This window comes from Harpegnathos saltator, unplaced genomic scaffold (assembly GCF_003227715.2).
Source record: "Harpegnathos saltator strain DR-91 unplaced genomic scaffold, Hsal_v8.6 scaffold133, whole genome shotgun sequence".
Taxonomy (NCBI): Eukaryota; Metazoa; Arthropoda; class Insecta; order Hymenoptera; family Formicidae; genus Harpegnathos; species Harpegnathos saltator.
In genome coordinates this window covers 666,805-682,176 of record NW_020229910.1, presented here as the reverse complement: position 1 = coordinate 682,176, position 15,372 = coordinate 666,805, and the positions used below count along the sequence as shown (strand labels likewise).

At 36.8% G+C, this 15,372-nt stretch overlaps 2 protein-coding genes across 6 annotated transcripts; both read left to right on the top strand.

The window, feature by feature from the left end:
• The first annotated feature begins 2,974 nt into the window (after positions 1–2,974).
• Positions 2,975–8,243, top strand: Etf-QO (electron transfer flavoprotein-ubiquinone oxidoreductase). 4 transcript variants are annotated; one of them, XM_011149734.3, is made up of 7 exons: positions 2,975–3,096; positions 4,085–4,195; positions 4,270–4,925; positions 5,005–5,246; positions 5,329–5,723; positions 5,821–6,042; positions 6,711–8,243. In XM_011149734.3, exons 1-7 carry the CDS (start codon positions 3,063–3,065, stop codon positions 6,872–6,874), a joined length of 1,824 nt encoding a protein of 607 aa, XP_011148036.1. In that variant the 5' UTR covers positions 2,975–3,062; the 3' UTR covers positions 6,875–8,243. The 4 variants fall into 4 exon arrangements, with proteins under 4 accessions (XP_011148036.1, XP_011148037.1, XP_011148035.1 ...); XM_011149735.3 differs by having other exon boundaries at positions 2,976–3,096; positions 4,088–4,195; XM_011149733.3 differs by lacking the exon at positions 2,975–3,096 and adding an exon at positions 3,445–3,544.
• A 265-nt stretch (positions 8,244–8,508) lies between these two features.
• LOC105188367 (odorant receptor 4) lies at positions 8,509–14,586 on the top strand. Of its 2 annotated transcripts, XM_019843726.2 has the most exons (6): positions 8,509–9,707; positions 12,614–12,962; positions 13,323–13,553; positions 13,632–13,736; positions 14,067–14,222; positions 14,346–14,586. In XM_019843726.2, exons 1-6 carry the CDS (start codon positions 9,451–9,453, stop codon positions 14,394–14,396), a joined length of 1,149 nt encoding a protein of 382 aa, XP_019699285.2. In that variant the 5' UTR covers positions 8,509–9,450; the 3' UTR covers positions 14,397–14,586. The 2 variants fall into 2 exon arrangements, with proteins under 2 accessions (XP_019699285.2, XP_019699286.2); XM_019843727.2 differs by lacking the exon at positions 14,346–14,586 and having other exon boundaries at positions 14,067–14,339.
• Positions 14,587–15,372: the final 786 nt, after the last annotated feature.

The following is a 15,372-nucleotide window of genomic DNA, read 5'->3' as shown; positions in this document are numbered from 1 at the left end:
AATTTAAGTGAACATTTTATCAGCATTTTTTCTAGTTTTGAGATATTTTTTCTCAGTATATTTACCTACTTGAATACAGCAAGAGTGTTTTTAAAATTAGTAGTTATTAATACATCTGCATAATAAACTAATTAATATATTATTTTCAGTGTAAATTGACTGAGTCATCGAATTTCGAGATTTTTCGCGACATTGAATGTCCAACGAAAATTCGTTGTACGTATTTTTCCGATATTTCGCAGTTCGTATCGCAGACCTCAAACATTTCGAGCGAAACGTGACGAACGACAGCGTATCGTTCCCCGGATTTATCCGACGCCGTTATTTATCTATTGTTTATTTATCACGCGCTCTCGCGCGGTTCGCTTTAAGCGTAGCATGGGAGGTTGGTGCCAAGACATCGTCGTCGGCAGTTTCCTCTCGGCGAAACCGAGTCGCGACACAATGGAACGGATATTTGGAACAATGTGAGAGTACTCGTAATTGCGTTTTGGCTCTCTCTCTCTCTCTCTCATCTTTGCATTCGGAGCTTGGCCCCACGTGGCCACATGTGTCACGTGTGGCGCCGAGGCAACTCACACGTAATGGCAGAACGGAATATATCATCACTGTACTACAATTTGCTTTACGCGTCGTGCAAAATTACAATGCATACAATAACACATGGAGACAAGACGAGCAATGTCAAGCGTGACGCACGTAGCCGATCATCGCAGATTCTTGATTTCGAGAACGATACGGAATTGAAGAGTAATTATGATGCTGTTTTTGTTATTCTAGTCTCCTTCCGTTCGCGCATTGTTGTTATTATTTTCTGTTATTGTCTGTCGTTATTTTCTTGTGTACGGCGAAAATTCGATATTCATGTATAATCACGTTGCATCGACGAATAAACATCCGTTAAAATCCGGGAGATGAATGGAAATAAAGAGTAAACGAACCAACGAGTCAAATTAAATATCGAGTGGCTGTACGTTGAATCTCATGTATTTTACGTACAACGACAGCGTGACGTCGGTGTACGTAAAACAAAATGTGTTACAAAATATAAAAAATAAGCTGCGATGACTGGCCAAATTCGATCGTAAACCTCATAACGTTCTGGTCGTTGCCCTTTCGACGGCGCCGAACGTCGCGACGCAGACTCTATAGAGGTTGGACACTTAACCGTTCCAAAAATCGATAGGAAGCTGCATCAGCGGAGCGACAAGAGCTTCCACTCGGCCGAAAATCTCACGAAAGTGCCGCCGCATATTACAGCATTATTTTTACGATCAAACAGGATTGTTTCGAAGTGCGCGGCACTCTAGCTCTAGCGATTTTACTTCACTATCTTGTCTCTCTACGCTTATCTTTACAATAATATCGTTTTCGTTGTAAATAACGCGCGAATTGACCACGAATAATTTTTATTCTTCATCGTGAAATAACTCAAGGAAAGGCTTCTGAGAGAGGTCGTGCATAACGTATACAAAAAACAATCAATAGACTAATTTATTAGTATGTTCGATATCAAGTCCGGTGAATAAATGAAGAAAAGCTTATCTACCTGTGAGTTTACCGACTGCTACGAGTATACCGACTACTTCAAACGGACCCGAGATATTGTATATGTTCGTTGATACAACAGTCGAGCTAAGTTAACAATAGAGTTGTAAAGCTGCGGGAGACGGTTGCATAATCGTACTGGTAGTCGATTGAGAAGGTTATTTTCGGTCGCATAATAATCGTAGTCGTAGTGGTTTGAATTGGTTCAATCCCAGTTCCAGCGACTGCGACCACAATCTGTTGCTGCGACGGATTAATCAGAGAAGAGAATGAGTATCTAACTCTAGGAAAAGCGGAGCAAAAGTAGATAAAAGTGAACAAGATAAACGTGTTTCGGAGTACATAAAATCAATTTGTACAAGCATGATTATGAAATAGAAACCGAAGACGACATATTAGATGAATATGATTCAGGGCAAGCCTTAATTACTGAATCGGAAGGCATTAAAAGCGTAACAGGGTGGGTTTCATTTTTACATTAAAAAATAGCATGTAAACATACAAAATTAGGCAATCATTTGCTGCTTTACGAGTGATTTCGGAAAAAAGTGCTAATAGCACTCTTCGGACGCACAAAGATCTTTTGCTCTCTTATCGGTTATTACCGATAGCAATCGGTTGTTACAACAAGCGACTAGCAATTAACGTATGTAGACAAGCATGGCAATATGACTCAATTAAAAAAGTTACGACTTTAAAACAGCGACTCAACTAATCGAGTCTGCGAACACATTGTAGACCCTGCTTGACTCGAGTGATAAGCATCGCAGAACGACAAGAGCGCATCGATGTTATCGACGATGTTACGATCGAAAGTTATAGGGGAACTTTTAAACGTGCAGTCACAGATGTCACATTGCGAAAAAGATGATACATTTTTGACCAAAAATTTTTGCTGAAGAACTTATTCATACACGTATAATCCGATACCCATAATATACTTGTCTGATTATCTCAATAATAATGCTTTCACTTTACAATTATTTCTATTTGTTTCCTTTGTAACGATTTCCGATTAGCCTACATTATTACGTATTAAATTTGTATTTGCGTATTTGAGTCTGAAGCAGTTTGCGGGCGCCATTATGGCGTTGCAAATTTGGTCGCCGATTAACGGTTATGCCCGCGAGGTATTCACGGATTTAACGAGTTTGGTCATTGTTACATTGCCTATCTTACGTTATCAGATATCAAGGAGATTGTTGGATATCAAAACTCACCCGTAGCTGTAGATTTTCAGCAGTTTCATCGACAATATCCCCGGCATATTCTCGTAGAACCGAATCCTCCGCTCTGCACCATCGAAATGAACGACTCAAGTTGCTGTTCGGCTGGCGCGCATTTCTAACCTAGCTATCGAACTCAATCGGTACATCACAGATGGCACTGAATGCTGCTTCCGTTGTCTCACTTGCATTGGTAGTTTGCTACTTGTTACGATCGACCGAACGATAGTCGCGGACTTTTTTTAATAATCGGAGCTGATCAACGTCGAACGGCAGCTGTGTGCGATTATGGCTTCTGCGGTGTTCACTGCTTCCGGAGTTAGTAAGTTTGTCTCAATGTTTTGTTGAAGTGTTTCTCAGCTGTGCATAACGTCGCCGCGATATACATTCCGGAGTTTGGTAATTATACAGCTGTTTTGGTTAGGATCGCAGATGAATCCGATAATGGAACAATTTATGGCAGGCAATTATCGGTTTCGAGCGATACGCGAGTAGAATAATCAATAACGAGTTTTGTATGTTATGTAATATTGTTAAACGGGATCATGCATAATATATTTATAATGATATGCAAATGTTTGCATATCGTCATTTATTATATGTGACCTAAGTCGTCGTGTATTTATACGCTCCGTCACTAAAAATGCGTGTTATCTAGAATAAATACTAATCGGCGCAGCCGATTCGGATGCAGCTGAAACTTTCTTTCCTGTGAATGTTGATAATTAAATGCAAGCAGTTTAACGATAGACATGGTTATTATGCGACAGGTAGATACAGTATGAAATAATATAAATATACTTGTACTTTGCCCTCTCATATCATACAAATATCTCCTCATTAGTGTTGTTCCATTTCTTTTCAAGATTTCAAAGTTATATTATTTTCATTTTCATTACAAGAAATATAGACAGGATGAATAAGAAGATAAAACAAATGTGGAGTCTTCCAGAAAAAAATTCATTTTTGTCAAAAATAAAAGTATATTAGGTAAAATAACTTGTTCTAGAAAGAAAACTAAAGATTTGCGGGAACGCGATTATTTTCGAGGTTAGGTAGTGTACGATCGAGATATCGATAAGCTATAAATGGCTACAAAATACGGGAATAAATTTTAAAGTTCGCACATATATGGTAAATATTTGTATGTTGTGTGTAACGCGTATATTTTATTCCTTTACTTGCGTATTATGTCACAAAAGAATATTTTATGTGTTCTTCTGCATTTGTGAAATATAAATATACGAAATTATATCTTGTAACATTTGGATATAATTATATGTTCTAATATATTCATAATTGCTTCTTAGCAGTACAGAGGTTACAAAGAATCGTTCAGAGAACTTACTCAGATGCCAAATTCCCTCAGATTACAACTCATTATACAATAATTCCTAGGGAGACGGATTCAAGATGGAAAGGTAAGCTTTTTTCAGTTTTTATTGCTTATAGAGATAATACAGATAATATTACGAGTATCTTTTTTATGTATTAGAAATAAATATGGAGAGGTATGTGGACGAGACCGATATTCTCATCGTCGGTGGTGGTCCAGCTGGGTTGTCGGCAGCTATTCAGGCCCGTAGACTAGCAGAGAAGCATGGCAAGGAACTCAGAGTTACTCTCGTTGAAAAAGCTTCCACTATTGGTGGACATATCCTCAGCGGTGCTTGTTTAGATCCAGTAGCTTTGAATGAATTGTTCCCAAACTGGAAAGAGTTAGGTGCACCGCTGACTACTCCTGTGACAGAAGACAAATTTGCCTTTCTCACTGAGAAGAAGAGGATATCCATACCTATTTTTAAAGGAATGCCAATGTACAATCATGGAAATTACATAGTGAGACTAGGACACGTCGTGGCATGGCTCGGCGAGCAAGCAGAAGCCGCCGGCGTCGAGATGTATCCCGGTTATGCAGCGGCGGAAGTTCTGTACCATGAGGACGGATCCGTCAAAGGGGTAGCTACGAACGACGTTGGTATTGCTAAAGACGGCTCACCCAAAGAAACGTTCGAACGAGGCATGGAACTTCACGCGAAATGTACCATCTTTGCGGAAGGCTGCCATGGTCACCTCACGAAACAAGTAACGAAGAAGTTTAATCTAAGGAAGGATTGTGAGCCGCAGTCCTATGGCATTGGGTTGAAAGAGGTAATTATCACTTATTACTTATACTTTAATATTGCGAGTGACACGAACGTATTGTAAAGAAAAATGTGTTTCTTGGTAGATTTGGGAGATAGAACCAGGCAAACATAGACCCGGAGCAGTCGAACATACAGTCGGCTGGCCACTTGACAAGAATACATATGGTGGATCGTTTTTGTATCATTTGAAAGAACAAACACCTCTAGTTGCTGTAGGCTTCGTAATAGGCTTGGATTACAGCAATCCCTACTTGCATCCGTTCAAAGAGTTCCAGAGATTTAAGCAACATTCAAGTATTAGACCAACGTTTGAAGGGGGAAAAAGGTCAGCATCTTTGATAGATAACAATATATTTCGAATATGTACTCTTTCGCGCTTTTCATGTTCGTTTTATTTTCAATTACAGAATAGCCTACGGCGCTAGAGCCTTAGTAGAAGGCGGTTTCCAGTGCATCCCCAAACTTCAATTCCCTGGCGGTTGTCTCGTCGGATGCACGGCGGGTTTTTTGAACGTGCCGAAAATTAAAGGAACACATAATGCCATGAAGAGTGGTATGTTGGCTGCGGAAAGTGTTATTGAAGCGATCATTGACGCGGAAAATAACGCTTCTTCAACGAAGGGCTTGGAACCAAAGACGTATACGGATAAAATAAAAAGTAGCTGGATCTATAAAGAACTAAAAGCCGTGAGAAATATGAGGCCGAGCTTCCACTCTTCTCTCGGATTATACGGCGGTTTAATGTACTCCGGTTTCTCCATGTTCTTGGGTGGAAAAGAGCCGTGGACCTTTTCACATGGAGGTAAGTATTGAGATGCTTCCACTATGAGATTCAAAGAGATCTCTTGAGATACATTATAAAAGCAATAATCTGGAAATTGTCGCATCTTGTGTTACAGGTGCTGACCACACAAAGCTAAAATCCGCAGCTGAGTCTACGCCCATAGAATATCCCAAACCGGACAACGAGGTATCCTTTGATCTCCTCTCATCGGTGGCTCTCACTGGTACTAACCACGAAGCTGACCAACCAGCCCATCTAACTTTGATGGACGACACTGTACCAGTGAAGAGAAATCTAGTACACTTTGGCGGTCCGGAAGGAAGATTCTGCCCAGCTGGTGAGTCAATTTATTGCATAGATTATGCCAATTTTATATGATTTTGCATGATTATCTAAGCTGGCCGCCTTAATCAGACCTGCCAAATTAAAAATTTCAATATTTAAGGGATATCTGACTAATTTGATTGAAATTATGCATCCTACAATTATCTTGTTAGTATATTGCAACAACTAACATCGTTTATAAACTTTGCATTAATAGTATGTTGAACAAATGATGTCTTTCATATAATCAATGAATTAATTAGCCTTATACATATTTCTTTTCGTTCATAAAACATAATTGATTCATATCAATAAGTGTATATGCTTGAATGTGTAAGAAAGACGACTAAGATGTATGTGTGCAACGAGTTTGATTTTCAACATTCACATTTTTATATTATCATACGTGTGAAACTTTATTCGTTTATCACAGGCATACGACTCTCGTGATTTTCGTAGCTTGATATGTCAGAGACAGCTCTCGATGTCGATGCTCTCGGAATGGATTTTGTGTCTGGTTTCTGGTTCTGGTTTTTATGCTTGACTCGGCTTTTCTATTTGTGATTCAACTGTGCACGTATCTCTCATTCATTTGTGCGATCGTACGAAGCAGAGGAGAAGGAGGAGAAGGAGGCGCGCAAGGAGGATGCCATTATCGAAACAAGCGTAATTTGTTTTCAGGGGTTTACGAATTTGTGCCATTAGAAAGCAGCGACGGCGAAAGGTTACAGATCAATGCTCAGAATTGCATCCATTGTAAGACTTGTGACATCAAGGATCCAAGCCAGAATATCAATTGGGTCGTGCCCGAGGGTGGCGGTGGGCCAGCCTATGACGGCATGTAAAACGGATCAGTGATCTATTGATGTCCAACTGTTCGATCGTGTATTCTTCAACAGTGTATCCTTCCGAATACATTTCCTCAGGATATTCTCAATAGCGACTCAATGTAGATTTTATATTCATTTTTTTAGAGGAAACGTCGATATTTTGTTGTGCCGTGATCGTGTTTTTGAACATACGAATTTACATTTGATCGTGATTCTTAACGAATTGTGGATTAGGTTTATTCCATTATGGTATAATTATTAAACATACAGCGTCAATAGAGAAGTTATTTCTGGTTCTGGATAATTGATATAAAAAATTAGCTTCAGTCGGAGAAAGGAGAGGCAAACAGAGCGAGAAAAAAATATATATACGGTCGGTCTATTCTTTTTTTACTCATCTCTGTGTACATACCATTGGTTTTGAAAATGTCATTAGGAAAGTTTGCAAAATTTATAATTTGCCAGAATTATTGAACCATATGTATATCGTCAAATATGAGATTGGGAATAACATGATACATTAATTGATGAAAATCTTGAAAAATGTCGGTGCGTTTTTTACGTGAAACATGTTTTAAATATTTTTAGAACGCGAAGGAAAAAGTTTTTATAAATATGTGTACATACTATTATATGTATTATATAGGGTGTTTAGAAAAAGGGCATATAATATTCACAAAACAGAGGAAAAAGTTCTAATAAACAGGTTGAAAAATTAATTATCGAAGTTATGAACAATTATTTATTTCAATGAAAGCAAGTGACCTACTCGCTTCTGGTGTTTACAAAGATTTTCTACAGATCTGCCTATTTCTACACACGTTTTACATCTTTGTATTATAGATTTGTGGGCTCTCAAAAATTCTTTAACTGCTCTTTGTTCTAACTATTTGACAGATATTTTGTATTCTTTGATTTAATTTGTTTATGTCATTTATTGATGAATAATACACCATGCTCTTAAGATATCCCAATAAAAAGAAAGTCCAGGAGATTTAAATCAGAAAAGCGAGGATATCATATGACTGGGCCATCCCGCCCAATCCATCTTTCATTGAAGGAGTTATTTAAATATTAAATAAATTAGAGAGATCATCAGAGAATAATACAAAATATCTGTCAAATAGAACAAACCCGGGAATTTTTTAAACAGATCACAGTCCTATAGTATGAAGATTTAAAGCATGTGCAGAAATAGCGGGGAAACATACATAGAAAATTTTCTGTAAACTTTTTAAGCACCAAAATCAAGTAGATCACTTATTTTAATTAAAATAAATAATTATAATCCCGACAATAATAACTTTTCGATCTATGTTTAGGACTTTCTTCCTCCATCTTATAAGTAATTTGCTCTTAAAGTCCAGAATCTTTTTTTTTTAAATATCCTATATATATATATAATCTATGAAAATATAGAAAAAACAAAAACCAAATATATACATATACATATGACTGTTATTAGATTTTAATTAATTTGTATAAATGTAAGCACAGAAAAATTTTGAATCGCATATATTTTTATACAAAAGAGAAATGAAATATACATACATATATATATATATATACATATATATATTTACAATCTAATTTATTGGCGTACGATACAAGACTTTTTGCTGCCACATCCTCCGTTTGTCCTCTGCAAGTAATTTAGTTCATATCCAACTTTCTTTCTTTTCTTCCTAAAACCCGACTGAAACGTAATCCCAACTGTTTTGAAGACTTGGTATTGTCCAATCTCACTTTCTATTGAAATTTGCGTTTCAAAACGCGCGCTAATATTTATGATTCACTGGCACACACATAGGTAAATATGTGCACACACGACGGCGGTCCATAAAATTCAGACTTTATTCCAACGATCTCTGATATTCAACGGTTCATAGGATATGTTGATTCAACAGAGTGGAACAATCAAATGTGCGAGAATATCGGAAAATATCGTTCTGGACAATCATCTCCACGTGGCGTACATGCGTACAGCATAAGCGATCCGCTATTATCTTTCATTATCCGCAGATCGCTGTGCGCCTTAATTTTTGCACGTATTATCGTTCGCAAATTTGTCTGGCGATTCGACAGATTGCAAGTTTGCATTTTTAAAGCGAGAGCGATTTTCCCCGTGACCTCGCGCGGTCGCCAACAATGCAAAATTCAACAGGACACGCAGTCCGTTTCTTACCCTACATTAGTTTCTTTCCTCAAATGATCACCTAGCGGTTGTTGTATATTACCGTATGCGCCACGTATAATAGTTTTCGACCGGTAATTTTAGTCGGACGCTAGTCATTCCGGGCATAAGCGACATTTTGTTCGCGCTGCCTCTGGGATGTCAATTAGCTCTACGTGGAAAGTTTTCTTTTTTACGGTATAGCGTTTAGCTAAGCCCTGAGAGATTTTGCGCGACGTCAACCACATGACTTATAGACAGTCGCACTGAATCAGAAAAGGTTTCTGATAAAATAAAGCTACGAAGTGCCACGAAAGCAGGGTTTCAGGTGCGAGCTTGCAGTTGTAATAATCAGAATAATTATCAGAATTAATTATCGGGTGGTGCGAATATAAAGGAAGTCCAGGAAAAAGAGATAATGTTACCTACGAGTACCATCGACGGTTCGATGGAATTTACTCTACGGATGATCGGTATCTGGCCGGACAGCTTGTGCAAAAATTTACCGCCTGTCCTTTGGACCATAGTGATGTTAGCTTGGCAAATTTTTCAATACTGGTATCTTTTCACCCACATTGGATCCGACACCTTGATTGACCTTGCGTACTGTTTGAGTCAGTACTTATCGAACAGCCTGCTATTTCTGAAGTTGAGCATTCTTTGGTGGAACAGACGGTAAGAGATCGTTAATCAGCGATATTGGCAATTGATGATATACCCGTTGCGTCAACGAGTATAATGTACGAGTAAACATTTCCGTGTAATTTCACAATTTGTGCTTAAGCAAAGAAGTTTTACCTAAGTGTTTATTTGAGACTTATTTGTTTATATTGTACACTGTTTATATTGTACAATACAAAATATATTATATCTTCGTACATCGAGAGATAGAAAAATTTAGATCCTTTAGCACAAAATAATTTAGAGATGTCACGATGTGTTGAAAAATGATAATTTCCACTTCGATTACTTTATACTGTTTTATTAATTAAAATATTGAGACAACTTTATCTTTTTTCTAATTTATATATAAGTATTTTGGTATGCAAAATGTTTCTTAATTGGCGTTCATTAATTACGAGGGTAGTCCCAGAAGTACCTGACCTGACGTATAGATAGCGGTTGTTGTTTGAAAAGAATGACTATGGTAGAAAGTACCAACTTTATAAAGCTTAAGTTTGAAGTTTGACGATGCTACGTTGTTTGGTATTTGTTTGGCAGCCATCAATAGTGAATGCTCTCAGTGAATTTGTAAACATGGAAAAAATTGGTCATCGTTATGTGATACAGTACTTTCATTTGAAAGGCCTCAGTTTAACCAATATCAAAGCGGAGCTAGATTCTACTCTGGAGGAGTCTGCTCCTTCGTTTACAACAGTAAAATATTGGATGGCAGAGTTTAAACGAGGCTATACGAGCTGCCAAGACGAACATCGCAGTGGTCGATCAAATGAGGTGACCACGCCAGAAATGGTGAAGAAAATCCACAAAATGGTATTGGATGATCGTCGACTGAAAGTGCGCGAGTTAGCAGACATAGCAGGCATTTCAAAAAGTGCTGTACATCGCATATTGACTGAAAATTTGGACATGAGAAAGCTGTGCGCAAGATAGGTGCCGCGATTGGAACAAAAACAGCGTTGTGAGGATGTTTCAATCGAGTGTTTGGCGAAGTTTCGCAGCAATAAAGCCGAGTTTTTACGTCGATTCATAACCATGGATGAAACATGAGTCCATCACTTCACACCTGAGACGAAGGAACAGTCAAAACAATGGACCAAGGTGGCTTGATGGCTATTTTGAGGAGCTCGACGATTCCCACTATAAACAGAGTATCGAAGCTATTGAACATCGCTGGGAAAAGTGTATTGAGCTAAAAGGAGACTATGTAGAGAAATAAAGATATTTTTTCCCAAAATTTTTGTGTTTTCTTTGTTAGGTCAAATACTTCTGGAACTACCCTCGTATGCTATTACTGCTTAGTAAATATCGAACTGAACATGTTTCGGCTTAATATTTACTAAGCAACAAGCAAAACACAAGCCATTTTTTTGTGTTGTGTGTGCTTAATAAAGCAATATTATATATAGTGTAATCAATCAATGTGTTAGCATTCCGCCTTTCCTATATATATATACTTTAATTTACGTATACTATAAACAAGCAAACTATATACATGCTAACTACATACTATAAACATGCAAATAACGATGTTGATTGGCTCAATTTTATCTAATAATTACACAGGCCGACATTTTTAAAACCCTGAGACAAGACTATACTTTTCCAAAGGTTTTCGGTCCACTGAATCCGAATCCGGCAGCGGAATTGCTCCATCACATTAGGTTTTCGAGATATTTTAATCTGAAAGTGCAAAAAACATAGTTTTTCGCTATATTCGGGGCTATATTACAACGTGAATTAATTTTTCTCTACAAAACTCGTTACAGTATCTGAAAGTACTACTCTTCGCCTTCAAAATGCATTTTGAATTTTTCATATATCTTATTTCTTCTCGGAGATATCGTCTGTTGAAATTTTTTAGTTTGGCGTTTTCGTTACTACCTTACAAAAAAAAAAGAAGTTAATCCGGCAGGTGAAAGTTGTGTAATTAAATGTTTTTTGGGACGCTAAATCCGAATTCGTTGTCGGTTCAACCCCATGACCATCAGGTCATGGTTTGTCCCTAACCTCAAAAAAGATTTTCGATCAAAAAAAGGCGAATTCGAAAATCTTTTTTGAGGTTAGGGACAAACCATGACCTGATGATCATGGGGTTGAACCGACAACGAATTCGGATTCAGCGTCCCAAAAAACATTTAATTACACAACTTTCACCTGCCGGATTAACTTCTTTTTTTTTTCAAGGTAGTAACGAAAACGCCAAACTAAAAAATTTCAACGGACGATATCTCCGAGAAGAAATAAGATATATGAAAAATTCAAAATGCATTTTGAAGGCGAAAAGTAGTACTTTCAGATACTGTAACGAGTTTTGTAGAGAAAAATTAATTCACGTTGTAATATAACGCCGAATATAGCGAAAAACTGTGTTTTTTGCACTTTCAGATTAGGATATCTCGAAAACCTGATGTAATGGAGCAATTCCGCTGCCGGATTCGGATTCAGCGGACCGAAAACCTTCGGGAAAGTATAGTCTGGTCTCACGGTCTGGAGTTTCGTAAAATTTTGTCGGCCTGTGTTATCATTTTATTAAGCATCTCAGAAGAAAATAGTTCAGGACCTCCCGGTTTAATTTTCATTAGAGAATACCACTGTGAATTTAGTGAGTGTCCATTAAGAAACAGTCTGTATAAATATAAATTAGGTGGTAAAATATTAAAATTTTATGAACATTTTTAGTTTCATCTAAATAAAGATGTTTTTCTCATCAGAGGTCAAATTATTTTCGCTTGTAATATATACAAGTTATTATGTAACGTTTTGATATTATGCCATTAACTTGTTCTCCTATATGTCAAAATGTCTCTAAACTATTCTGATTGCTGATGTAAACAAATAATTCGTTAAATGCTATTGTTTGTATCTTCTACTTTAATAATTCATATTATATTGTTCAGTATTATTTTCGACATTTTTGCGACAATGGCCGAAGACTGGAATGTGTGCACATCGGTCAGTTCAAAGACGCAAATGATAAACAAAGCAATTTTGTGTCATCGATTTTCGAAATGCACCATCGGTGCATATACGATGAATCTGCTATTATTTGGGATAACTAACATATTCGTTCAGAAAAGCGTGAGCTTTGATCAAGTCGATGAGGAAAGGCAGCTTCTCATTAAAATGAAACTGCCGTTCATGTACAACACGTCGCCGATTTATGAAATTGTTATGATCACGCAATTTCTTCTGCAATATACATTAGCACTCATAGCGGGAATGTTGAACGTTTTTATTGTGACATTAGTAAGTTAGCTCTGTTTGGAGAGCGTTGAGTTCCCTTTTTTCTTTCTACTCGCTGCGACATGTAATCTGAAACAAAGAGATTCTGGTTTTAGTTAGCGTCACATTTTTAATTTTATATAATTAGCATGTATGCTTATTTATTTATACAATTATATCATAATTAGTATCTAACTCACAATTACTATGTAATCGTATAGTCATTTATATGTCGATAATATTTTCATAAAATTTACCACATTTATGTTACAAAAAAGAAAATAGAGAAAATAGAGTTCATTACACTAAATTTGCTTCAGATATAGCTGATAACTCTCAGTCTCTCTCTCAGTGTTTCGGATAGTTCTGAATCGTCACTTTTAGATCCTCCATATTGCCGGTCAGATCGAGATAATGTGTCAGGGATTGCTGGAAATGTTGGTATCCGAAGACAAGAACGAATCGCACATAGCTACGTTGAGAGATCTCGTAATCAAACATCAAAGGATTATTACATTTGCGGACAATATCGAGAATGTGTTCTGCTATGCGGCGCTATTACAATTTTTGTCAAACACGCTTGTTATTTGTTTTTTAGGATTCTTGATTGTGACTGTGAGCAAAATCCAATACCTATATATTTTTCGAACAGCATTTTGCAATTTGTCTGAGCAACCAGTTTTTGAATTGCAGTCACTCGATTCCAATGAGGTGCTGATGAAGACCATTCCCTATTACCTCATCGTAAACATAGAAGCGTTTATACTTTGTTGTACTGGCGAATACTTAAAATCGAAGGTGAAAAAATGACTTAGCAAATGTAATTATTTTCGCGCTATCTGTGTAGCACGGCACGAGAGATTGATTCTCGGCCGGGATCGGCCGGGATAGAAATTGTGTCCTCATGAATAGAATGAGGTAACAAACAGTGGAATTGATCGGAAAATAATGTGTCGGGTTGTCTGAAGAACAATTCTAAATTTGGCAAATCCGTTGTAGGAAATCCAAAATTTTTTATTACACAACTCAACAATTGTCGAGCTCATACGACTTCGTAACACTGTCACGTAGAAATATTACGTAGAAAAATATTTACATAGTGCGACTTATTGTAGAATGTTATTTTAGAGCAGATTCATAACTCGGTCTGCATACACATCGCTCTGGTACGAATTGAAACCTGCTCAGAGCAGAATCCTTATGCTGTTGATACTGAAGTCACAGAGACAGTTGACAGTGACAGCTGGCAAATTCGTAGATTTATCTCTGGAGACTTTCACAAACGTAAGAAATCCGCAACTTCCGTTTGCTCTCTACGAGAGAGAAACGATATAATAAAACACCAACATTTTAAGTTCAGTACTCGTATTTAAGTTCAACAAAATTAATAACGTTTTCTTCTCGTAGATCCTGAAAGCTTCGGCGTCTTACGTGTCGGTGTTACACACCATGTATTGAAACACAAAGCTGTCCAGTGTGAAACGCAACTTGACAATGCATCCCTGAAATGAAAGTTTTAACTAGGAAAGTAGGAAAACTTATAAAAACAATTTTTAAAAGGATCATGCACACAGATGTATTTTTCTGTACACTCGTCTTTATTTTTAGTATTGGTTTCACTTGCAGAATAGAGATGAGTCCATAACTTAAGAAAATATAATTTGTTTATAACATAATCGTTTACCAGCTAGGCAGCTAAAATGTCCAAAAGACATCGAAAATATCCGAAAAATATCTTATTTGTTTTACATATTTTATAAATACCTTAAAGTTATATGTTTTTCATTTGTCCCGTTTATGTTGTTATGTTATACTTTACAAGTCGCATTGATCGGTATTTTTCTCTCTGGATATCAGTCGTCTAATATTCAAATAGATACTTCAGTGAAAGATGGATTGGACAAGATGGACCAGTTTCAGGTTCCTCACTCCTGATTTTAAAAAATCCTTGGATTTTGTTTATGAAGATTTCTCGGAAGCATGGTGTACTCTTTACTGATAAATGACAGACGAATTATATCAGTGCATATAAAATGCTTGTCAAATTGTTAAAACAACGCCGAGAATTTTATAAAAAATTCACAATTCTATAGTACAAAAATATAAAAATAGGAGGAGGGCATATAGAAGATCTTCTGTAAATTTTGTAAGCACTAGAAGCATGGATAGATCACTTATTTTAATTAAAATAAATAATTGTTCATAACCCTAACAATATTAATGTTTCGATGTATGTTTATCAGGATTTTTTTCTTTCATCTTGTGACTACTATCTACCGTTGAAGTTTAGAATCTTTTTTTTAAACACCGTGCGTGTATGTAATCTATAAAAGTGAAGAAATCAACAAAAAGCAGCCAAACATATACCTATACATATAACCGTTATTAGATTTCAATTGATTTGTATAGATGAAAGCATCGAAAAATTTTAAAC